At 41.6% G+C, this 24,729-nt stretch overlaps 1 protein-coding gene across 11 annotated transcripts in view; it reads right to left on the bottom strand.

Annotated features, from left to right (window-relative positions):
* The window catches only part of NAV2 (neuron navigator 2), a 319,464-nt gene that overhangs the window by 87,013 nt on the left and 207,722 nt on the right, over positions 1 to 24,729 (bottom strand). For all 11 annotated transcript variants that reach the window (XM_042882665.1, XM_042882667.1, XM_042882658.1 and 8 more), the window contains 4 exons: positions 10,648 to 11,743; positions 8,382 to 8,494; positions 5,453 to 5,561; positions 3,346 to 3,735 (listed from right to left, as the gene is read on the bottom strand). In XM_042882665.1, the coding sequence (XP_042738599.1) occupies positions 3,346 to 3,735; positions 5,453 to 5,561; positions 8,382 to 8,494; positions 10,648 to 11,743 (1,708 nt within the window). The remainder of the gene's footprint in view (positions 1 to 3,345; positions 3,736 to 5,452; positions 5,562 to 8,381; positions 8,495 to 10,647; positions 11,744 to 24,729) is intronic.

Raw genomic sequence — 24,729 nt, 5'->3', positions numbered from 1 at the left:
TGTCTGGGAATAATCAATACGACCAGGCTGTTAATTCTGCATAGAAGTCTGCACATTAAGGTAATGAAAGCAATGTCAGAGGATTAGTTGAAGTAAAAGAAAATAACATTAAGATGCCTTTCTGACCAAGAGCTCTGTTGTTCCACTCCAAGGACAGATAAAAACAAAATGAACTCTACATCTCGTTAGAGAGAACACAGGAGAAAAAAAATAGGCAGAAGGTAGAAACACGTATGTGAGCAGCTAAGGGAGGCTGAAGTGGACAAAACCCTCCAAACAAGGAGGCCAGACCAGTGTGTTGGAGGACCAGACACCAGGAACCAGGACCCAATGCACCAATCCCAGTCTGAGTGCTCTGCTGCTCTGTTGATGTATTAGCTTCCAAAAGAAGATTTCTTCTTACCTTCGATCCACCACCGGAAGACCTTCTTAGTTTTAACTGGTATTTTCTGCCTGTTTGGAAAAGGTATTCTTTCTAACCTATGAAATCAATACTAACAATGTATGCCAGAGCTCTGCCTGAGCAGACTTATTAAAAGAGGCCAAATGAAACTTCCCATGACCCAGTGCATTTCAGAGAAAGCATCAGGATCAGAGGGCTCAAATAGTTTATCTTGGCTATTGAATTTATTTTGGCTGTAATAAATATTTTGGCTTTCTTCCCTATCAGTTTGCCAATGAAAACACAGATCCAAGGTTTTCAGACTACAGCACTGGAGCAATTCTGAAAATGACAAAGTGAAACATACATCAGCTAATAAAGAGCTATTCATGATATAAATGCCCTCTTGTGCTGTTTTCTGCATACAGTAACTCAGCTTCTGAAAATACCGGACACATTCACCCTAACACTGATCTCAGAGACTCATTCCGCAGCAAGTAGCAATGATGCTTTCTTAACAAGCAACTCGACTGATTTCTAAGCAGCCTATTATTCCTCTCTCACAGAGACATACTGCAACTCTGTTTTTATAGGTGAGAATAAAATGAAGATAACCCATGAAGCTACCAAAACATCTGTTCACACTGCATGTGGTCATTTGGCATGAATAGGCGTCAGTGCGATTAACCAAAGGTAACATCGTCATCTTTTTGACAGAAAGTTTACCTCTCCCAGTTGATTTGGGGATTACATCCAATGCTGTTATTGCAACTCAATACTGCAATACTCCCTTCTAAAGGAATCTGCACGCCATTTCTCTCCACAGACAATTTAACCCCAATGTTGTGAGGCTGCTTTCAGGAACGCTCCTTTCAATTGTCTACTGGTGCAGCAATAAGAAGCTCTGCAAACTGCTCAAGCTTCAAACCCCAGTGATAATCTGAAAATGAAGCTAAGTCATTCTGACTGTGGATTGACCTCTAATATAGATTTTGCGCTTGGAACTGATTCGACAGTTCCAATAACACTCTATAAACTCACATTATTTAGCAACACAGGCTTTTGTAGCTAAAGGCAACAGGTGAGAAGAAGAAAAAGGAATTTATATACAACTATTTTTGTCCTAAATTGAGATCTCATTTATCAATTTCTGGATGGTCATATAAGCAAAAGCAGGAAAATTACTGCCCCTCTTCAAAAACCAGAGAGAAATAAGAGTCAAGTACTCCATTCATATCATTTTTCTCTCAGTTAAAGATACTCCAACATTTAAGGCAAGGGATGAGCTGTTGTGGAGCTGTTCTGCTAAATGTCGTATTTGCCAGCCTGGGATTTAGCTCACTGCTTCAATATACTACTTCAGTGACAGAGGTACCACCGACAGAAAATTACGAGTCCCTCAAACCTGGAATCTAAGACCAGTTTTGTATTTTCAGACTATGGTGACTTCCCCTTTCTACTCTATGGGATGACTAGGTAGTCAAAGAAAAGGAAATTATATTCAGAGATGAGCAAAGACACAGATTTCTCTGGAAATAGCGTTCATAAACTGAACTGCTTTCTCATTATTCCCTTTCCCTTTACCTGGAATCTGATCTTTGTACATTGACTGACATTGAATCTGCAAAGACTGGAGCTCTACTAAGATATGAAAAGCAAATGCATGAGATGACAGTTCTGCCTGGGACACTTCTCAGCTCATCCTTGGTGTTCCACAGAAACTGGTGGTGCTACTCGGAACTTATATTCCTTATTTTAAGACAAAAGTTATTTAAGACAAACATAAGTTTGAATAAAAGTCACAGTCCACAAGAAATGCAATAACTGTTACTACAACAAACAGAATGTAGGTGTAGGCTGCTTCATTTTATGAAAACAAGTCATTTTAGTAGTACAATGCATGATTAACATATTAACAGCTAGTGGGGTTTTACCTGAAATAGGATTTTATACATTCTTTGCACTGGCTTCTTCAACATATCTATATGCTTCTTCAACAAAGAGTTAAAAATGAAGTCTGATTTTTCAGAAAGGACAGTTTGAAAGCATCCAAAGATTCAGAAAGGACAGAATGAATGGAGGCTTCTAGACCACTTCCTGATCAAATCAGTGACAATGAAGCACCTGAATTCCAGCTCTGTATTTCGATAAGAGATACTACATCTTCCAAACAAGGTAATGCTGCAACTGACATCACTTATTAAAAAAAAAAATCGGAAAAGCAAAGGATTCAAGGCAGCCAGGCAGGGAAGAAGAAAAGTAAATCAGCCACCTGCATCTCACAGATTAGTTTCAACATTAGTCTAACACTGATGCATCTGAGCTAAGAAACAAAAACTAACCTTCCTACAGTTAACTAAACACCAACCTTGGAGCAAAGAATCACAGTCATAGAGGTTGGAAGGTAACTCTGGAGATCATCCAGTCCGACCTCCAATACTTTCATTTTTTAACCATTCACAGTGAAGGTAAAATGTTGAAAATCCTGATAATAATTTTCTATCAGTTCACACTTCTATACATGAACCTCTTATTTAGATCTGATTCATATGTACAACTGTTTTGACACACACAACAAGGTGTAAACTCATTTACTTTCCATGAATGTTCTCCTTAAACATTCAGGCAGCTGAAGCGTTCAGTTAGTTTAAAAAATGCCTCACTCTCCCCATCTTGTGGGCATAAATGAGCATTGCAGCATGTGCTTGGCTCGCCACGACGACCCTGATTCAGCAGAACGTTTAATCATACTTACCTACAGCAATAATTCTTCTCAACACACACATAAACTTAAATCTCATTGACTAAATTACCTGCCGTAATGAGCTGTCTCTCCAAATGCTTACCAACAGCATCACCGTGGTTCTATTTATTCATTCATTTTCCAATAGTCACAGGGTGTACAGTCACAATGCAAAAATGCACAACCTGAAGATAACGTAGCAAAAAAAAAAGGCACTTACCCACTGGTGATATCGTCAGTCCTGATATTCTTGCCCAGCACATCTCCATCACTCATGTAGCCGGTGGCATCCATGGTGATGCCTTCCAAATCTATTTCATCACTTCCTTTGTCTGAGATGTCCACATGGCAGACGCTGCTACCGCGGGATGCCAGCTGTCTGCGCAAAGGTGCTGAATACATGTAACGTCCTGATTCTGTGTTGATGAAGCGGCTGGCGTTCCCTCTGGGAGGATAGCCGTTCCCCAAGGACGGAGCATCACCTGCCTGCAGGCGGGGGCTGGACTGCCCCAGTCTCCATGACAAAGGGGTGGGTCGTCCCGTCAAGCTGAGAATGCTGCGACCGCTGATCTCGGTGGTCACGTTGGTGTCAAATGTCGTTTCCAAGGTGCTATTTAAAAATAAAAGAAAAAGCGTTGGATCGAAGGTGGACTGCTCTGTAGATCACGGGACTTCAGGTGATGTTACGTACAGATTGCAAGATCTATGCTCAGATTGTTTACTGAGTCACAAAGGAGTAAAGCATTAACAGAATTCAATTGCTACAGAGCTTTGAGAGTTAGGCCCATCCCTCCAGCACCACTCTTCAACAGTGATAGTTTTGCACTCAGGCCACCTACTGTTCAAAATAGACGGTAGAAGACTTAGGAACTTTTAACGGATTATCCACAGTATCCAAGTGTCACTTTCTCCACCTTCAATCACACATAACTCTATTATGCCGCATTTTGCCACTCTAAGCAAGGGAGTATGATATTAAGACAAGGAAAGGAACAACAAATCAAGAACTGTCTTTTGATACATTTTCTTTTTCTGCCTGCATTTCTGAAAGACTCAGGAGATGAGAGCCGTACCTACACTGAAGAAAGGATTAAATGAGGGAGTAAGAAAAGCAATATTTTCCAAAGTATCTTTTATATATTCATGAACTGAATACATTTTTCAAAATATTGACAACATTTACACCAAGCTCTGGTTGTGAACCTATTTCAGGTCACAGCCTACAAATATTGTTTTTTACAAGCATCAGCTATATTAAGTCATATTTTGCATGTCTGAGAGTGTGAGTGTGTTGCATCCCTTTCTAGAATAATGCTAGTATGGTCTGAATGCTTTTTTCCAGATCCATAGCTGCAACTTCTCTTACCCACGGGAATCCTTCTTTTCCTGCTCAGCTAACATAGCATAACTTCTCTTTAAAATTATTACTGCGGATCTTTTTAAAGATAGCAGCACTGTACTAGTTCCAATATAGCATTGAGCATACACTACAACAACCTAAGAATCCTATAGTTACAGTAATTAAACCCTAATGAGCTGTCACATTAATTGAACTCTGAAAAGAAAAATACATGCATTGGTAGTTTATCTTTGCAAGTTCTGGCTTAGTTTAGATACACAGCCTAAGCACAAAGCATGCATGCAATTAACTCATGCAGGGCAGGAGTCTGTAAGAACTGCACAGGACCCCTCACCTCGTTAGGGGCCAACAGTTCACTATCCCAAGACTCCTGCTCAGCACTGAACAGATCTGAGTCACAGAATGTTCAAACATAGTAAGAGCACATTCTAAATATCGCTGGAGATTTCTAAACGCTGCTAAAAAACAATAAAATTATATACGTGGATGACTAATACTGTCAGAAAAAAACTGTTTGTCCAAAGACTGGCCAGGAATTCAAGCTATGCACTTTTTCAAGTGGGTCAGGCACAGTTCACCTGCTTGTTTAAACAAAATACTACACACTGGGGGAGAGGGGTGTAACGCACTGAAGTTTTTTAAGGGGTAAGATGAAGGAACATCTTAAACGATAACCCATGTTCAAACACCACCTAATGCCTTCAACCAGTGCTGCTTATTCTCCAACTTTGTTTCTATATACAAACTGCCACCATCAGTCGCTCATCATAAAGCTCCATCAACACTGAACAGAAACCAAGATCTGTGCTTTATAGGTAAAATAAAAGAACGGTATCTTCACCTGTCAGTCTTAATCATTTTCCAAAGATGCTACATCTAAGAGATGCAAAGTAAGACCACATCTTCAGTGTGGTCTTCACACTGTGAAATGCTTCACATCTTCTCACAAATAAAGTTATGTCATCACCTGTGAGTGACCTGGGTTCCCCGCAAGCTGGACATTGTTTCCTCCAAGTTCTGTCGAAGATCGGCAATGTTTTTCACAGTTCGTAATCGCCGAGTTTCTGGATCCTCTCCTAGAGGAGTAACAAGCCATTGGAAAGGACAGGGCAGGAAACAGCACAGAATTGAGTTGTTACCTTTGCCTGAATCTGTCTCAGAGACGTTTCTCTAATATTTACATACATACATACATAGAGTTTACAGACATTAAAATCCCTCTAGTGTCTCAGTGTAAGTTATTTACTTGCCCTCAGCTGCCAATTAAGAAATGCCTTGGTTGCTAGTTCAGACGAGTTGCATATAATTAAATCTTCTAATAGGTTGAAGAGAAGTGACTATTGACTTCCAGTAGTGCTAACATATTTTTGTAAGCTCCACATTGAAGCAGAACACCTCCAAAAAGCCATCACAGAACTTGCTGGGCACAGAAGGGAATGATATCATTCTAAAGGGTTTATAGCTCATGACTACAGAAATCACTACTGCAGATTCAAAACTACACACTTCATATTAACCTTTTCTGCAGAAGGCATGAATTTTTAAGCTGTGAGGATAGTGGTCATCCATACAACAGCTGGTTTATATGGCCATCTGCATATTATACAAATCAGAAGCAACAAGGAGCAGACCAAATAGCCTTTTACTTCATCACTGGCATTTCCCACATTCTTTGCCTTAAACTTCGTGTTGCTGAAGGATGCCAGATTGGTGGCACAGACAGACCAAGTGACAGACTCTTACTTGCAAAGCAGCAGCAGCACAAAGCACTTAACAGAAGAGCTGAAGCCCTGACTACAAGGAACTATCTAGGGAGGGGAAGATAGATTTTTATTCTTATATCATCATTAGCCCTTCTGAAATAAACAGTGATGACTCAGTTAGTGTCCATGTCAGCAATGTTTTATAGGTTCCCAGTCCCTAGGAAATAACCTAACAATAAATTTCACTTAGGCCCAAGATCAAATAATTATGATCAGGCTGAACTGGAAATAGCCATCTAACATGAGGGATTCCTTTAGCCACTGGTTCCCTGGGACAGAAAACAAATTATGCTGTAAAGAACGTAAAATATTTATAGGCCTTCAGTCTAACAAAGGTCAGAGTGCTCTTTTACAGATCATTTCTCTCAAAGAGATGAAGGCAAACAGTAAGTAACTTCGTAACTGAACATACACAAGATTTACTGCATGGAAATTAATTTCTATTGCTATCACTTATCTAAATTACAATACAATACAATTTTTTTAACTTAAATTATGTTCAGTTACTTCAAATGTAGAGAGACATTGGATAGCGTCACGAAAAATTATTGAATTAGTGGCTCTTTGTGAGCAGGTGATTCCATTAAATCACACAGCTTCCTGTTTTCCCTACCTGCACTCTTTTGTTTCAGATACACTTTATACCAAAGCTCCAATAGCTGCTACGGAGGGAAAGAAGAAATCTGTTACTTATTTCTTCTAATTTATTTGGATTGACGGACCGCTTTGCTCCACTTGTTCATTTTCCCTTAAGACTCCTTTATTGACTGCTGCTGTCTGTGGAGTTTGGCTACACACAGCTGGGTTTTGCGTCTCGATTCCTTGAGGCTGTATTGTCATCCTGCATCCTTGGATCCCAACAAATACTCTACCTGAATAATAGTTGGTGTTCATACAACCTCTGTCATTGAAGACTAAGGACCTTCTGTGATCTATCAATTCTTCCCAGTTTACAGGAAGACATCTAGGCCAGGGCAGGCTACACAACAATTAGGAGGTAATGCTGAAAAAGCCTATGAAGCTGTACATCTTGTGTTTCATACTTTGAACTCACTCACTCATCTAAGTATGAACCCAAAAATTTTATCAAGAATTTTATCAAATTTTATCAAAATGGCACAAGGCCATTTGACTTTTTGTTTTTTAACCAATGTATAAAGCACATTTTTACACAATTTATACACGTTTACACACATCCATTTATGCATCTCTGGAGCCCTTTTCCTTACCAATGATGCTGCTTGGCTTTGCCATCAGCGTGTGTGTACACAAATGTGGCACTGACAGAAAATATAATGCAAAATGAAATCAATCCAGGTGTGAAAATTATAGCTGTATGACTTTCCGGGCAGGATAATCAATCTCAAAACTCACACTAATGTGGAGGAGTCCAAAATTAACTCAATAAAAAAGCCTAGGATATTCTATGATTAATGAGATAAACTGTAATAGTATCCAATAAACAGCATCACAGGCATTGCTAAAATCATAATGGAAAGAGGAGACTTGACAGTGGCTTAAGTGTACATTTTAGACCCTAAATAGAATATGGTTATCAGAAACTGCTTAGGTACCATAGGAAAGCTAAAAAATGATTGCTAATGATCAAATAAGAATCCAAGAAAAAAGTACAAATCACTTTCTAACTTCACTTGCTAGTATTCTCATCAGTTTCACATCAGCTCCAGTTTGTGCATGCTTGACACAGTAAGCTGAAACTGGATTTTGGTCTCTTCTTGGTGAAAAAAACCCACTTCTCTTCTGCAAGCAAAGAAGCAAGAAAAGTAGTTTCCTTTACATATATGTACGTATGGGAATACTTAGGATCTTCACTACAAATTAGCCCTGAAAAGTGTTGCACATATCCCAAAAGACAATATGCACCCAGAACACCTAATGGTTTCAAGAAATGCAGGGAACACACCACTGGATACAACTTGAGTATCTATTACACATGTTATTGACACCCAGCTTCCATTGCCTAACAGTTAAAAAATACCATTTCTAATAGGAAATGAAATATTAGAAATTAAAGCAAATTAAATTCTCCCTACAGCAGAGCTCCTGACTTCAAATTTGCTTTAGTCCATTCTCACTTAATTGCAACATGGTAAGTCATCCTGCAAGACATACCTGAGAGGTCTTCGAGACCAGGCTGTCCAGTTTTGACATAGAGAGTAGGATCCATGCTGACCCCTCCTGTGCTGGCCTCAGCTGTTACATTTCCTTCATTCTCTGTCTGGGATCTGTAAGACAAAGCAAAATAGTGATGTGCAGACAGCCTCCATCAAAATTAGCTCACACAGAACAACTAGACAACTGCACCTGCCATCAGCCCCTCCAGAATAGACCAGCAGACTGATTTTACATAATTCATTAGTCCCATTTTGAACTATGTCTTAGAAATGGAAGCAAGCACTCAGCTGTGAAAAATAAAAAATTCATGGCCAAACATAGGCTTCTTAGCTCTTCAAATGGGGTCCTAAGAAACTTGTGTTTCCAGTTCATTTCAATTATCAATATCATCATTTGTTGTGATTAATCAGATCTTCTCTAATAGTTTGCATTACATAAATATAAAGCAGGTAGTGTGTGATGGCATCTTACACTCCTGCTGGTTATTCTTCCGTAACCAGCAGTAACACTCATTTTTATTTTAAAATAAATGACTGGATAACACCAATTTGCTACCTGACATGATGGCTGCCATGTAAAAGGGGCGTGATGAGAACGTACTGTCAGATGTCAGTAGCGTATCTTGGATTACTTCATTTTACTGCCTGTGCTGTGTTTTGCTCTAAGAGCCACATCAACAAGCAGCTGGAAGTTCTCTTGTCAAAAGAAGTGCTGTACAAGAGCAAAAGCATAGCAAGCAATTACTACTGTAGTGTTCTTAATTTCACTTGGCCTTATATGAAACATAGAACAATTTCTCCAGAGATTAAAACCACAACGTGTTAACAGTGACACTTTAGACTCATTCCCCTTCCCTACAGTTTGTGTTTGAGCTGCAGATCCACATTAAGGAATCTGCTATAGCTGTGAATAACAAGATGAGAAAGTTAGATATCATTATGGATTTAAGCTACTATAGCAATTTTCACCTCTAAATAGATTTCAAAAAATTGGCATTAGTAGATCCCACCACACGTCAAAGATGTGACAGTAATGGTGACGTACGTAGATGAAAGTGAGAACAAGAGAAATACAGAACACGTAATATAAATACAAATATTAGGCTTTTCCAACTTATTCATTTTCACATGACTGCATACCAGAATGACATCTGGCACCTTACTCCATAGACACAGAGATAACACTCTAGGGCTCAGCAGACTCAAGGGTCACTCTTCTCCTGCCTGCCTACATAGGTCTGAGCAATTCTTTTGCATCTCTCTCCTTCATTTTGATTTCATTTAAAAATTTGATTTTGCTTGCAAAAAAAACCCACCAACAACACAAAAACAACACAGCCAACCATTCTTACATTACACCTACCAAGGGCAAAACACCATACCGTTCAACTGAAAAATTACAGCGGAGAGTGACAAAGGTGGACAAAACGGTGTGAATAACATCTACAAGCAGCACGAGCAGCAACTAAACAGGCCAGAAAAGACACACTGTGAGGTAGGAGAGATATGAGAGAGGTCTATAAAAGCACGAGCAGCAAAAAGATAACAAAGACAGAACAACTGCTTGAAAAAACCTTATGATGTGGCTGTCAAAGCCAGAAACTTTGCCATTAGACTCAGGAATTTCTTCTGTCGTTGTCAGGTTTGGCAGCACATCCTCAGAAAGCTTCTTTAGTCATTTCCTTCTCGTTACTCTTCCCTATGTTTCCTCTACTGCCACTGTCACACACAAGACACTGGCCTGGAGGTTAGCTGTCCTCACAGACGGCTGATCTTATGAATATCTAGTTCTGGGGTAATGCAAGCATAGAAGAGAAGACCTTGTGCTCGGCCTTGCCTATACTAATCGACTTCTATTTTTCAATTTGTTCTAATTCGCCACCACCATTAGCCACGCTTACAAGCTATGATGTGTAAAATAAACCTAATGCACATGGTCCAAGGGCAGCAGTGGGACAAGGCATTAGCATTCGGATATTAACTATTAGAAGTGTCAGGTACAACTATCCCAGCTCCTATCTATCAGAATTTCTTACACACTTGAGAACCATAGGACATCCCAAGTTGGAAGGGACTCATAAAGATCACTGAGTCCACCTCCAACTTTGGTCTGACTGCCTTTCACAACAGTTTCTGGGTAAATACATAAATGTGTTATTCCAACGGCATCCATGGCGTTGCCTCACTCCCCCAGTAAAGCGTCTCCAATGAATGCTCCTACCCAGAGGCCATGTTCCAAAGGGATGATCCCAGCAGTTAGTTACCTGTACATGAACGGAGCTACTGTGGCCGTGTTCGGGTGACTGTATTGCTGCTGGGGCTGAGGTAGCTGAACACTGACGGTGTTGCTTCCCGTGCTGTGTGTGGTGGCCGGCCCGCTGACAGACTGGCTGCTGTTGCTGCTGTTGAGGCTTCCGATGCCTTTTCCTTCAGAAGAGGCTAAGCTTGAAGAGGAACTGGAATTCCTGCTGTCTAGCTGAGACTTCTGATGCGAGAGTCCCGAGCCAGGTTTCCCACTGCGGCTCCTCTCACTTTCTTTTGTAGAAACTGGGGCACTTGAGGATTTCCCTGCAGTGTTTTTCATTCCTGGTTTTGGTATTCCACTGTGCAAAGGGGCCGAGGCCTCCTTCTTGGCACTGTTCAGCTTTCCTCCTTTTGGAATAAAGCTTGCAATCTTTGAGGACTTTTTTGGCATCTCTGCTGTTGCTAGCACTGTCTGCTCTTCTTTTGGTTCCTCTTTCACACCCAGCTTTTCGGTCATAGATGTTCTTTTTCCCGTGTCTTTACTTTTATCCTTTTCTTTCTCCTTCTGTTTCTCTTTCTCCTTCTCATTACCCTTGGGAGAACTTTTCTTGTTAGTCAGTGCCCGGCTGAAAGTCCTTTGTGCGATTCCCTTGAGTGCAATTTTGGGGCTACTGGACATTGATCCTGGATTGCTCACATTCTGATTTGTGGCATCGATTTCTTCGCTCTCCTCAAAGCTGGGAAGTATCTCTAGCTTTTCACAACTGCTGTCACGAGATGTGGAACACTCAAGCGTCGTCCCCCCTGCTTTGGAGCCTCCTTTGCTGTTGAAGAGTTTCAACTTTTCCAGCATGGATTTTTGGCCATTGGGAGTTGTTTTGACGACTTCTGAGGGTGGTTTTGGAGGCTCTGGTACGGGCTGCTTTACGGATAGTATGGAAGACGTCGCTGTGTGCTTAGCACTGAGGGACTTGCTGCGCCAAGGCTTAATAGCAGAGCTGGGCTGAGGGATGGCCGAGGAGTTATTGCAACCAGTAGTACCGCTGCAGCTTTGAACTGAGGATGATACATTTTCATTCATTCCTGTGGGCTGGAAGGCTGTACTGTCTGCAGGCTCTGGAAAAAAGTTAAATTAAAATTTTAAAGAAGAGACACCAAACACAGTGGCATCTGATATTATAGCTGGCTTGGGATTCTTTTTGTAATGAAACAGCAGGAGCTTTACAGTAGTAACCCTGAAAAGGCAGACACACATCACTGCTTTAAACATCAGTATCATTCAATGAAAACAAAAGCCAGTTTTCCTTTCCAGCAGCACAGCAACAAGCTCCCACTATGTAATTTACATTTAGTTCCTCCTGAAAGAAAAAAAAATAGCTCAAGCCAAAATGTGCTTTGCAATGCATTCTTCTTTATTAGATTCATAATACTTCTTCATTAGCAAAAACATAGCACTGTTTTCTAATCAAGGGTTCTCTCAGCTTTTTGGCAAAATTTTTGCTGTCTGAGTTCAATTCTTAGAAAAACCTCAAGTATAAAAAAAATGCAGGAGTAAGGAAAAAGAAATAAATCCAAAGCTCTTTCAGTTATTGGGGAGAGATCCTCATCTACAAAAATGCAGAATAAAACTCCATGTACAAAACCAACCGTGCCCTTATGAGATGAACCTAATTTATACCTCACCACGCTTATAATGCAGCTGTAAGAGAAACCAGTGGCAGTAATTGCACAGCTGTCCCCCTCAGACAGAGCAAATCCTATTTGGTTAGGTACTTTGAGCATTATGCATTCTTAGCAAGAAGTCAGCATAGAGCTGAGAGAAAGCTTGAAAAACCCCACTCACCTACCAGTGGCCACTTCTCCTCTGTAGCTTCTCTCTGCAGTTTCCCTTCTGGAGACGTTACTCTCTCAATTATCACAAATATGTTTTCTGTTAAGCTGCTCATGTTGCCAATTAACTTTTGTCATCTGTGTCTGTTCGCCTGCCCAGCAGCCTGCTGGGGATTAACGGCTTTTACCTATATTTCTCTGCCCTCCAGCACTGAAGTAAACTCTGTACGGAGCTGCATTTTTTTAATTCAAAAATCAACAGCGGTTGAGAGCGTGCGTTTTCGGCAGCAGGGGCAGCCCAGTGAATTCAGCCCTGTAAATCATGAACCGCTGCAACCACGCGGGGACTGTTGTGCTTCATTTTCAGCTGCACACTGCAGATACGGCTCTGCTAACTGCCCTCCCCTGATCCAAACCAGAACTACTGAGGATTTAAAGCACACGCATCTTCCTGCCTCAATGGAGAATCAGTTTGAGAGATTCCTTCGTAATAAACTCAGTCATTTCACTTACAGATAAAGTAGGACTCCAGGAATTAATGGCACTTTAAAAAATATTACCGAAGTTGGAACATTTCCAGGACCTGTTATTAACCAATCATTATTATATTGGCTGGTCCTCCTGCTGCAAAGAATCCACGTGGAGATGGAAGGAAGTAATTGTCATTTACAGGCACAGGAGGGACGCATACTGCTTTTACATTACTGCTGGCCTGCTGACTCCAGGGGCATTATTCCTGCCTCACTCCAGCAAGGAAGGAAAACCAAGCCACCCCATGTCCCAGGCAGCAGAGCCGCCCGGTTCTCCATGTGCTGCGTGAACATGGGCAAGGAACCCTTCGGGAGAGCCAAGATGCAAGGAGTAATGGGGAGACTGGGGCAATACAAGGGTGATGCAGGGGAATCTGTTGCTAGGTGTAATCTACAAGGCAGTGCTGCTTCCTTCACATACATATGGAGTAGTGGGAGAGGAGCTGCTTGTGCCATCAGGCAGTACAAGATGGGCAGCAAGAAACCTAACAGAGCGTACTGGGAAGGGAAACCCACACCAGCACGGCCCTCCTCACAGCAGCACAGCGGTTGCCTGGAAGGGAGTGGGAAGTGAGCGATAGGGCATTTGGGAAAGGAGTTTCATCCCAACAGCCCCAGGGACGGCTCCAATCCTTGGACTTTTAGGAAACAGGTCTCACTGGGTCAAATAAAATTACTTATTTCTCCACATCCAAAAGCATTTTTCAAAATGTATTTCCCAAGAAAATCCAGAACTTCTTAATTTACACCTTCTCTGCGTTTTTGGTGTTTGGTTTTGTTTGAAATTTGGTTTGGCCTTTGCACAGAATACACTTTCTTTTTCATTTTTCAGAAATAAACACAGTCCCACTTTGAGCCCACACCACCACACTTCCAGTGGTGCTCGATGATGCATCTCCACTTAGAGAGCTGCTCATCTACAGTCATGTCAGAGAAATCACACTTATACCAACACTGTTGTTACTGTAATAAACTTAAAAAAAACCAACCACGAATATATGGAGACATTAATGTAATTTTTAGAGTCTCTACCTAACATTTTCCAGGAAGGGAATTCTGTGAGTGCTGAATTCTACACATCTGATACCAAGGAAAAATATTTAGAAACTTCTAAATATACATGCTAAGCTGTTACACTTTGGGAAAGGAAAGGAGATATTTTCTTACACATGTTCTGTGGATTTTGATTTATATTCAGATCAAATACAGTGAAAATGGACATTCAAAGTCCTCAGGCTTTTGCTGCATTCTACCAGAGAAAGTGCAGGAAATAAAAGGTTCGCTGTAAAACACAGCCATCAAAAATGGCTTCAGCTTAAGAAAGCTTCAGTCTTTCTCAGACTCTCTGTTTCCCTCTCACAAACAAGTCCACTGGCTCTGTTACTCCTAAGACCAATCTTGGTAAACGAAAAGGATTTTGCTGCCAGAGTGCAGCTTCAAATACTAGGTTTCCTAATGAAGCAGTAACATCAATATGTGGATAATACATCAGCATGCAGAGGGGAAACTTATTCAGCGTGGCACAGGCCCTTCTTTCATGAAAAAGAGAGCAGGTTTCATGCATTCTATTAATAAGCTTATTATTTCTCATGTGTTCCTTTGTGAGGGAGATAATTTCTTTCTTCAGCAACCTGCATTAGCTAAAACTGACTATAAAAGAAATGTTTTCAAAACCAAGCTACAGCCTACAATAAATAATGATCTCTTTCCCCTTTTCAGAGTCAAATCTTGGCTTGCAGTCTATTTTGTTCCTAGCGTTCAGTTAAAAAGATGTTGGTGGTCCAGTTCCAATGCCAATGCGCGCTGTAGCATGGGTAAATCTGATTTCAGCTGCTCCTGTAAAGTCTTAGCTGCAAACATATCCATTTGTAATGAGAAAAAGAAGCTGAAAGCTTATGATTTAAATCTCCCACCAAAGTCTTTGGGAGCTTACGTTATAATAAGGTCAGGAGAAAATATATGCCATTTCCCATCATTTGTCTTGAACAGTCTAAGCAAGTGTGCTTTCATTTGCTGCAAGTGAAAACTTTAAAAAACACTTTCTTTATAGGCACGAAAAGCAGCACAAAGACAAAGGATGTTCTCATAGTTACGTCTCCTCAGAAAGGTCAAGAACTTCACACTATTTTTATTCATTTTAGAATGAATAAGCTGTCATTTTTTACGTTGCAGCTATGGGAAAAATAAGTAGTTCTCATGAAAAGAAACATCGTCTCGTAACAGCCCATAGATCAGATAACTGAGTCAGAAGCAAATCTGCAACAAAATTCTAATTTAGGAAGTAAAAGCAGAGGCTGCTCTATGACATTACAGTGTCAGAACTGCAGAAAGCGTTGTGGCATCTCCATCATTTCCCACCATAGGGAGGGATAAATGGCAAGTGCTGACCTTCCATGCACACACCAGAAGACTCTTCTTAAAGCACCACAATTAAGAGTCTCACAGAGGAAAGCTTTTTAGCTGAGCTGTCCTCTTCTTCAGTGGTGATTTATCATGCTTAGCAGACCCCTGACATATGGAAACATCTCCATTTCTGCCAGGAGCCTACTATAAAAATCGGAATCTTTCCATAGCCCAAAAGAAGAGCAGGTAGAGCAGAACGTTCCTAACAAGAATTCCCTGGCACACAGCCCTTCTACAAAACAAGCTGAACCTCTTGGATCCACAGCAGTGTCTACTTCTGTTGTAATGCCGCTCACCCCGTAGAATGAGAGCTGCCTCCTCTGGCCACAGTGAAAAATAGCCAGAACATGATCTTAAAAGCAGAAACTGCTAGATGGTAAAAGTCTGTGTAAGCTGAAACGATCAGAGAGGGAACACTTTGCCTTGCCGAGAACAAAAACTTCACCGAGGTGACTCCAGTTGGTTTCCTCAACTTCTATCCCCATTGTTTTTTCCCTTAGAGCTGATGAAATTTATTGCACTATGGGACAAAAATCACCTTTACTCATTGATATTTCCAATTCTGCTTTCTTCCATCAGAACTACTTCCTCAGCCTCAGACTCTGTAACTACACTTGCTGCTCTGTACTCCCAGCTCACGGAGGTGTCAGTCACCGAGCTTTCCCATTTCTGTGAGTTCCCTTTGTTCACGCAGAGCTCCAGCACACAGAACAATGACACTGTTGTTTACTAGTCGACATCGCCAAGACCTGGGACTTTTGCTGAGGTGAAGGGAAATAAGTTTGGAGCACAAGCAATCCTTGGCTCAGTGTCTTGACCTGACACAGACACTTGAATTGCTTGTTGTTTTTGTTTATTTACTGTAGCATTCCAAACAGCGCCCAAGAGAGAGGGCAGAGGGACCTCTATCGACCACATACTGGTTATATGACCATTAAATAATGAAACCAGCTTTACAGAGCCATTCAAAACAAGTCACGCTCTCTACTGAATCCTAGACAAATATCATTCTTGTTATTTACTCTGAATTTTTCTCCTCATTATTTCTGCAATCAAATCCAACATTTCTCATAATAAGGTTATTCAGTTCATTAATAAATTCCAGGCAAGGAGTTCCTGAGGATTCTTCCATTGGGCTTTATACATAGTGTCATGGACAACACACTTATACCACAGTCTTGATCTGAAACATCTGCCTTACAGGTAGGTAGATCTGAAAGATGCCAGATACATGCTGTTGGTCTGAGAACCGGGCAGCTGGCCTCGAAAGCCAGGACAACATGCAAGTAATGACCAATTTACTATTTACTACAGTAATGAAGGGTTGACCAAGGCTTGATGCTCATCAACCTCTGCAGAGGCTGCGGAGGCTCTCTGGCACCAATCATGGGCTCTGTAGGTATAACTGGTTATGGACAAGGACCAGTCGAAAGACTCAGCAGAGAGAAGCCACAAATGGAAGGGGCCAGAGAGGCTGAAATATACTTCTACATGGGGAGAGAAGGTTTCTACAGGTGTGGTAAAAACACACTGGCACTTACAGAAGTCTGGGACATTGCAATACTCCCGTTTTCTTTCCTATGATTTAATAGTGAACTTCAGTTTCCACGGTTGTTCCAGTTCCTCTGGCACAATTCACCCAGCAATAAATTTACAGGAAATTGTAAATATTTATTTTAAAAGGAAACATCTAGGAACTATAAAGGCCACGAAATCCTGGGCCAGCACTTCAGCTGGTATGAATTAGTGTGGTTCCACTGTCTCCAGTGCAACTACACAGATGTGCATCGGGCTCCTTCTCAAGGGTTACATTTTACTTCAAAGCTCAAGGGTTCTTTTATCCTAATGAACTGTACAGTTAAGAACATGTCACTGCCTATTTTTCTTATGTTGTTTTTTTTCTTCCAAAAAACTTTACTTAAATACAATTTTTTTTGGCCTAAATTGCTACGGCTTATACCTACTAGAGCAAAGCTCTGTGGATTTGCAAAGCTCCACCTCAGTTGCAACTAAAGACTGTTTAGGTAAAAGAGAACATATTTTCAAATGCCAAGTTCAGCCAGTTAAGCAGTTGTAGAATTGAACAAGAACATGATTTGCTGCATACTTATGTCCCGTCTTATAAATGTGCCAAACTGCTTGTTATACACCAAAATCCTTAAGCTATCCTGTAGGCACACACCCAATACAAGTACACTGTGGAAGATTCACTAAGCTGAGCCAATCTTTACAAAATGCATTTGGAGAAGTGAAAGGATGCAAGCAATGCACTGAGATACACAGATGAGCATTTTGTTTCACATGAAGACTCTCATGGCAGGCACCCCACGACATAAGCCCATGATCTTATGCTCAGGGGAATTTGTAACACAAAGAAACAGTTTGAATCAGTAAGTTCACATTCATCAAAGTTGAATGAAATGTGGTGTAATTTGAAATTGAATGCCTGAACAGAAACAGCATGCTTCACTTTTAGCCAAGCAAAATCTTGACTTTTTTTTTCTTCTTTTTTTTCCTTAAAGCTACCTGTAAGATTAAATAGACACTGGAAGAGGTTAGGTGCCTTTCATATTATCCCACATACCTCTTCTTTTTTCTCTTGCTGTTTTCATATTCTCTGTTAAGGTACATCAAATTCATTATTGTTATACTACATCTGAAGATAAATAAGTCACATCAGACATGTGGTAAATACCTCCACTGGAAGTTTATATTTAGGAAACCTGCTGGAGTAATTCCAGCATCGGCTTTTTGGTAGTGTATACAGCAAGAACACCAAGTACACTCTATCCGTCATTTAAGACTAAGAATTTCACAGAATCATAGCATCACCAAGGTTGGAAAAGACGTCCAACAGCATCCAGTCCAACCGTCCACCTGCCACCAATATTTCCCTACTAAACCATGTCCTCTAGTGCCACATCTATACATTTCTCGAACACCAGGGATGGTGACTCAACCACCCCCTTGACTCCTACAAAAGTAAGCATTAGGTTACTTCAATTTTCTAAAGATAAAACTAATAACAGGCTGTGTACTAAACAGAAGCCTACTTTGCTACAAAAACTGCTACAAAATATTGAACTAGGGGACTTTTCTTTATAAGACTATACAGATATAAATATCAGTCACAAAGAAAGTGACAACTGCCAAAATAACTATCAACTTACAGCTATCTGTTGCATGATATAACTGTTTTGTTCTGTGAAATTGCTCTCCAGCTTTCTGACATCCTCATGCCATTCGCTGACAGGGGCAACAAGCTCTCCACCTCCAGACCCACATTTATTTTTGATAGCCCAGTGCACAGTTAATTTCACTGCTGGCCAAGCCTGCCTACTGCTCCTCCCTGCCCCATGGAGTTGTATTAACATTCTCTTATGTAAGATATCACACATCTGCGGACTATTAGCAAAAGATATCATTCAAAATGCAAAGTCTTATTACAACAGCTGTTGCTTAAGTTTCTATCAGCTGCTAACTTTACACTGACTTCTTAAACAGAACTGGAGGGCATCACAGGTGGTTTTCAGACTTCTTTCAAGAAAAAGTCTATACTGAACTCTCTGAAAGGCTCCCCTCTGTTAGCTGAAGAATGTTGCTTAGCATGACAGTAATTGACAGCAGACTCTGAGGAGCATCCAGCACTGCAGCAGTACAGCATGTCAACAGCATGGCTTTCCTCAGTGCTTCACAATAAGCTGTGCATGAAGCCACTTGTGAGGTCAAATCTCAAGGCCTGGCTTTCATTTCATCTCTTCTTGTTCAGTCAGGCAATCCTGCCTAAGAGCTCCCTTTGCCTTACAAGCAAAATGGACTAAATTGCAGAGCACAAATGAACTGATTTACCAGCACTGGGATGATACAGAATCACAGAATCACAGAATCACCCGGGTTGGAAGGGACCTCAAGGATCATGTAGTTCCAATCCCCCTGCCTAGCAGGGCCACCAAACATACACATTCAGATCAGGTTGCCCAGGACCCCGTCCAACCTGGCCTTAAACACGTCCAAGGACGGGGCATCCACAACCTCCCTGGGCAGCCCGTTCCAGGGCCTAACCACTCTCCTAGTAAAGAACTTCCCCCTAACATCCAACCTAAATCTTCCCTCCTTCAACTTAAAACCATTTCCCCTAGTCCTGCTGTTGTCAGCCCTTTTGAAGAGTTTACTCCCCTCCTGGGTGTAGGTTCCCTTCAGGTATTGATAGGCTGCAATGAGGTCACCCCGCAGCCTTCTCTTCTCCAGGCTGAACAAGCCCAACTCCCTCAGCCTGATACTGTTTTCTCCCACTTGTTACATGAAAATGCTTTAATAGTATCTAGATAAAAATCACATTGGCATGAATGGGGAACAATAAAATCAGTCTGTTAAGCTTTTTTTTTTTTTTCTTCCTGATGGACAGTAGAAATTGGAAATTAGTTCCCATCAGACCAGGTTAGTCATTAACACACTGGCAATGAAACATTTCCGCCACAGCTAACGATGTGACCATCACTGAATAGAAACAGTCAGGGGTTTTGTTTGCTTCAAACCTATCATTTCTTATTCTATAACAAAGTCAACAAGACTCTCATGGTCATTCATGTGATCATCTCAACCATTACATACCAAAAGGAACAGCTTTTTCTTTGTCCAGGAAACTAGGAAGGGTAGAACAGGTGGCGCTGAGCCATGGAATAAGATGACCCTATCATGCCTTATGAGTGTCAGAACTCTTTTTTTCACCATATTTCTTTCACTCTTCTAATACTATTTGGCACAAGGGAGAAAATCTGCTTTTTGTCCCTGTTTATTACCATTAATTTACCAAGACTGGAAAAACCATCCTTGTTCCAGTGAGGAAGACATGCAACATCAGAATACAAACTGACTGCCCATCCTGTTCTTGGTACAGGAGCCAAGCCGTTATTTGTAACAACAAATACACAATCTGGATTCACGTGCAACTACAGAAGAGGGTTTGTCCTTTACTTTTGCTTTTAAATGAAAGGTTTTCAATTCAAGAAAACACTAGGGTTGTTAGAGTTACCATTGAATAATAATAATAAGTCATAATAAGTCAAAGTAATTTGAGCCAAACCTATTACCTCTGCCTGTACATCACCTCTGGATAGCTATTAAATTTTTACTTACTCTACTTAATTTAATCCCTTTCAAGGGGTAATCATCCTTGTTCTCAAAACATGCATGTAGATTGCTGTCTGAAATGGACCAGTTTCAAATTCCAAACAAGCAGACACTCATATGCAGCCTACTAAAGTCATAGAGAATTCTTACTAATACAAATCTCACTGACTACAGGTATCTTCTAAGCAACAAGGAAATAACCTTTCTTTTAGGCAAAGAACACAAATTAATATTTTGAATACATAGCTGCAAAGGAAGTTTTCCAAACCTCTAACTATGTATGCAGTACTCCTCTTCTCATTGTTCTGTGTGTGTCCTTTTTCGAAGCTCATTTGAAGGCTGCTGAAAACTTCAGCCTTCAAGATATGACCCCTGACAGGAAAGGCGAGAACTCTGAGGTTTGATGTCAGTTTGCACATCTCAGGCTGCCCCTGGTAAGGACAATGAGAGTCTTGCTGTTTCTAACCCACTGTTTTTAAATTGAATCTGGGTAGTTGACATTATCCAAATCTGCTGCTTTTAAAAGTGTGTGATACCAAGCTCAACAAAAGCTCCATATTACAAAGAAGCAAGCCAAAGAGTGCATTCCCAGGTGCTTTCTACATCACACAGAATCACAGAATGACCAGGGTTGAAAGGGACCTCAAGGATCATGAATCTCCAACCCCCCTGCCACATTCAGGGCCACAAACCTCCACATTTAATACCAGCCCAGGCTGCCCAGGGCCCCATCCAACCTGGCCTTAAACACCTCCAGGGATGGGGCATCCACAACCTCTCTGGGCAGCTGTTCCAGCACCTCACCACTCTCTCTGTAAAGAATTTCCCCCTGACATCCAACCTAAATCTCCCCTCCCTCAACTTAAAACCATTTCCCCTTGTCCTGCAGTTATCTACCCTATCAAAGAGTTGATTCCCCTCCTGTTTGTAGGCTCCCTTTAGGTACTGGAAGGCTGCAGTGAGGTCACCCCGCAGCCTTCTGTTCTCCAGGCTGAACAAGCCCAGCTCCCTCAGCCTGTCCTCATAGGGGAGGTGCTCCAGTCCCCTGATCATCTTTGTGGCTTTCCTCTGGACCCTCTCCAACAGCTCTCTGTCTTTCTTGTGCTGGGGCCACAGAACTGGTCACAGTGCTCCTGATGGGGCCTCACAAGAGCAGATAGAGAGGGACAATCACCTCCCTGTCTCTGCTGACCACCTCTCATCTGATGGAGCCCAGGATAACATCTGCTTTCCAAGCTGCAAGGCTCACTGTTGGCTCATGTTCAGTTTTTTATCCATCAGGACCCCCAGGTCCTTCTCTGCAGGGCTGCTCTCAAGGACTGCTCCTTCCAGTCCAAACAGATGCCTTGGATTCCTCTGACCCAAGAGCAAAACCTTGCATTTTGCTGTGTTGAACCTCATTGGGTTCACCCGGGCCCACCTTTTGAGTCTGCTGAGGTCCCTCTGAATGGCATCCCTTCCTTTTACCATGTCAACCTCACCACTCAGCTTGGTGTCATCAGTGAACTTCTGAGTGTGCACTCAATGCCATTGTCTGTGTCACTGATAAAGATGTTACAGAGTACCGGTCCCAAGACAGATCCCTGGGGGACACCGTTTGTTACCGGCCTCCACCTGGACATAGAACCATTGATGACCACCCTCTGTCTGCAGCCTGTCAACCAATTTCTTATCCATGGAGTGGTCCACCCATCAAATCCACATCCCTCCAATTTGGGGATAAGGATGTGGTGGGGAACCATGTCAAGGGCCTTGCTCAAGTCCAGGTAAATGACATTGGTCGCCTTTCCCCAGTCCAACAATGCTCACTCCATCATAGAAGGCCACCAGATTGGTCAGGCATGACCTTCCCCTGGTGAAGCTGTGCTGGCTGTCTCAGATCACACGCCCATTTCTCATGTGATCAAGCATGTCATCCAGGATGATCTGTTCCATGATTTTCCCAGACACACAGGAGAGATTCACTGGCCTGTAGTTCCCAAGTCCTCCTTGCTCCCCTTCTTATAAATGGGAATGATGATGTGACCCTTCCTCCAGTCACCTGGAACCTCACCTGACAGCCACAGCTTTTCAAATAGCATGGAGAGCAGTTCAGCAACCATCTCAGCCAACTCCTTCAGAATCCTGGTGCAGCGCCTGATGCAAATGATCCAAATCATTTATTACAAGTTCTCACATCACTTCTATACCTTCACAAGTTTTCTTTTTCTATCTTTCCATCCCTACAACTTTTCCATTCACCTTTACATGTCAACAGAGCATTCTACAAAACACTCTTCAACCGTTCACACAGGCACTTGTCCAATCAGAGCCGTGAGACATTCCTTCTTCTAGAGGTGTCCTTGGTTCTCATGTTGTTTATCTTGCTCCACAGCTTCTGCTCTGAACAGTTTTTCTTGTATTCCCACATCCTGGGATGCATGCCATCCTAACAGCAAACATGTAGATTTCACTTTGGAGTGTCATTCCTACTAAAGCTATGGCAGCAGGACAAGGGGAAAGGGCTTTAAACTGGAAGGGGGCAGATTTAGACTAGATATAAGGAAGAAATTCTTCACTGTGAGGGTGGTGAGACACTGGAACAGGTTGCCCAGTGATGTTGTGGAAGCACTCAAGACCAGGCTGGAAGGGACTGGGAGCAGCCTGGTCTAGCGGGAGTTGCGCTGTGTCCATAGGAGAGGGTTGGAACCAGGTGATCTTTCAGGTCCTGTCCAACCCAAATCATTCCATCAGTCTGTGACAGAATATGTCACATCCCCTTGAACTGCTCTGATAAACCAACTGCCCACATTTGAAGTGCACACATTTGATGTACAGAACCATACACCAAGAACAACTGCTTGTTCAGCAGTGCAGACGTTTCCATGTCAGCATTTTACTAACTTGGTTGTCAGCCCTATTTTGATAGCAACAAGTGAAAAAGATATGAGAAAGAAATTCCTTACCTTCCACAGGTAAGGAATTTTCACATCAACAGACCAGAAATGAATATCAGCAAAGAGCAAGGGAAAACACAGAACATTTAAATAAGAAAGATATTTAGACCACAAACAAAATATAAGATTATTCTTACCAGTGTAGTTATCAGTCCTGAAGCACACTTCAGTTTTGCTTTGCCTTTTACCCCCAACAGAGTGCCTTACATATGTCACTGATACTGTTTAGTCAATGTGCCATATATTTTTGATGCTCTAAGAAAATTTTTAAGCTGGAGTAAGCGAGTAAGAGAGTAAGAGTACGAGAGCTCTGCAGACCATTTCTTCCAACCTTCAGCTTAAATCAAGACCTTAGATTAGTTTATCCAAGGCTCTGTCAAGGCAAGTCCTGAATACCTTCAGCAAGACTGCCCTGCCTTCCTGGACAACTTTTCGATGGTTCATTGTTCCCACAGCGAAGAATGTTATTCCTCCTGCCAGATGGAAATTCCCCTAAAGGAACCTGTGCCACTTGCCTCTTGGTCCTTCACCATGCATGCTTGTGAAGACAGCAACTGTGATTACATATGTGCTGCATTCCAGGTTAAAAGGGGTTACTAAAGATAAAAAAAGGAATGTAGCATCAGCCACGTGCTTCTCTTACTCCCTTGCAAATATACCGTATCCCTACCTGGAAACAGACATGCAGAGCTCAGATTATAGCAGAGTCAGTGAGATCTGAATTCACAACACTCGTAAGGCTTGCATGGAGTAAGTTTGCAGGAACACTGATATCAAAACACACATTTACTTAAATCAGTGCACCAATCTGTATGCATATATTCTTTTTTCCTATTACTGCCCAAACCTGACTACTTCACAAATATAAAAGCAAACATTTCTTCTGTCTCATGTAGAAATGGTCAAAATTTGGTAGTGCTTCTTCCTGCTGATATTTTACCTAAGACTTAATCCAATGCAAGATGTCATTTTTCCCTCAGCCTTCTACTGCCCTCTGCAGGATTATTTTAAATCAGTTATTAGGAATAAAGAAGAAAAAGAATCGACCCAATAGAAAGCATGTAAGCCTACCAAACACACCACTGCATCACAGCATAAGCACACTGCAATGACACGTTGAGTTGATGTTTCTGATGGCTTCATAAACTAAGGACTTTACCAACTCTGGATGCAAACCAGAGAGTAGTAAACAGAATATCTCCACACAATGTCACCACATTCTTGAGACTGCAAAATGCAGATGGACTGCCTGAAGATCAATAATGACAGTGGA

Source organism: Lagopus leucura, unplaced genomic scaffold (assembly GCF_019238085.1).
Source record: "Lagopus leucura isolate 7727_CA_CO unplaced genomic scaffold, USGS_WTPT01 Super-Scaffold_100035, whole genome shotgun sequence".
NCBI classification, from domain to species: domain Eukaryota; kingdom Metazoa; phylum Chordata; class Aves; order Galliformes; family Phasianidae; genus Lagopus; species Lagopus leucura.
The sequence above is the reverse complement of the archived record's forward strand: the minus strand, read 5'-3'. Positions and strand labels throughout refer to the sequence as shown.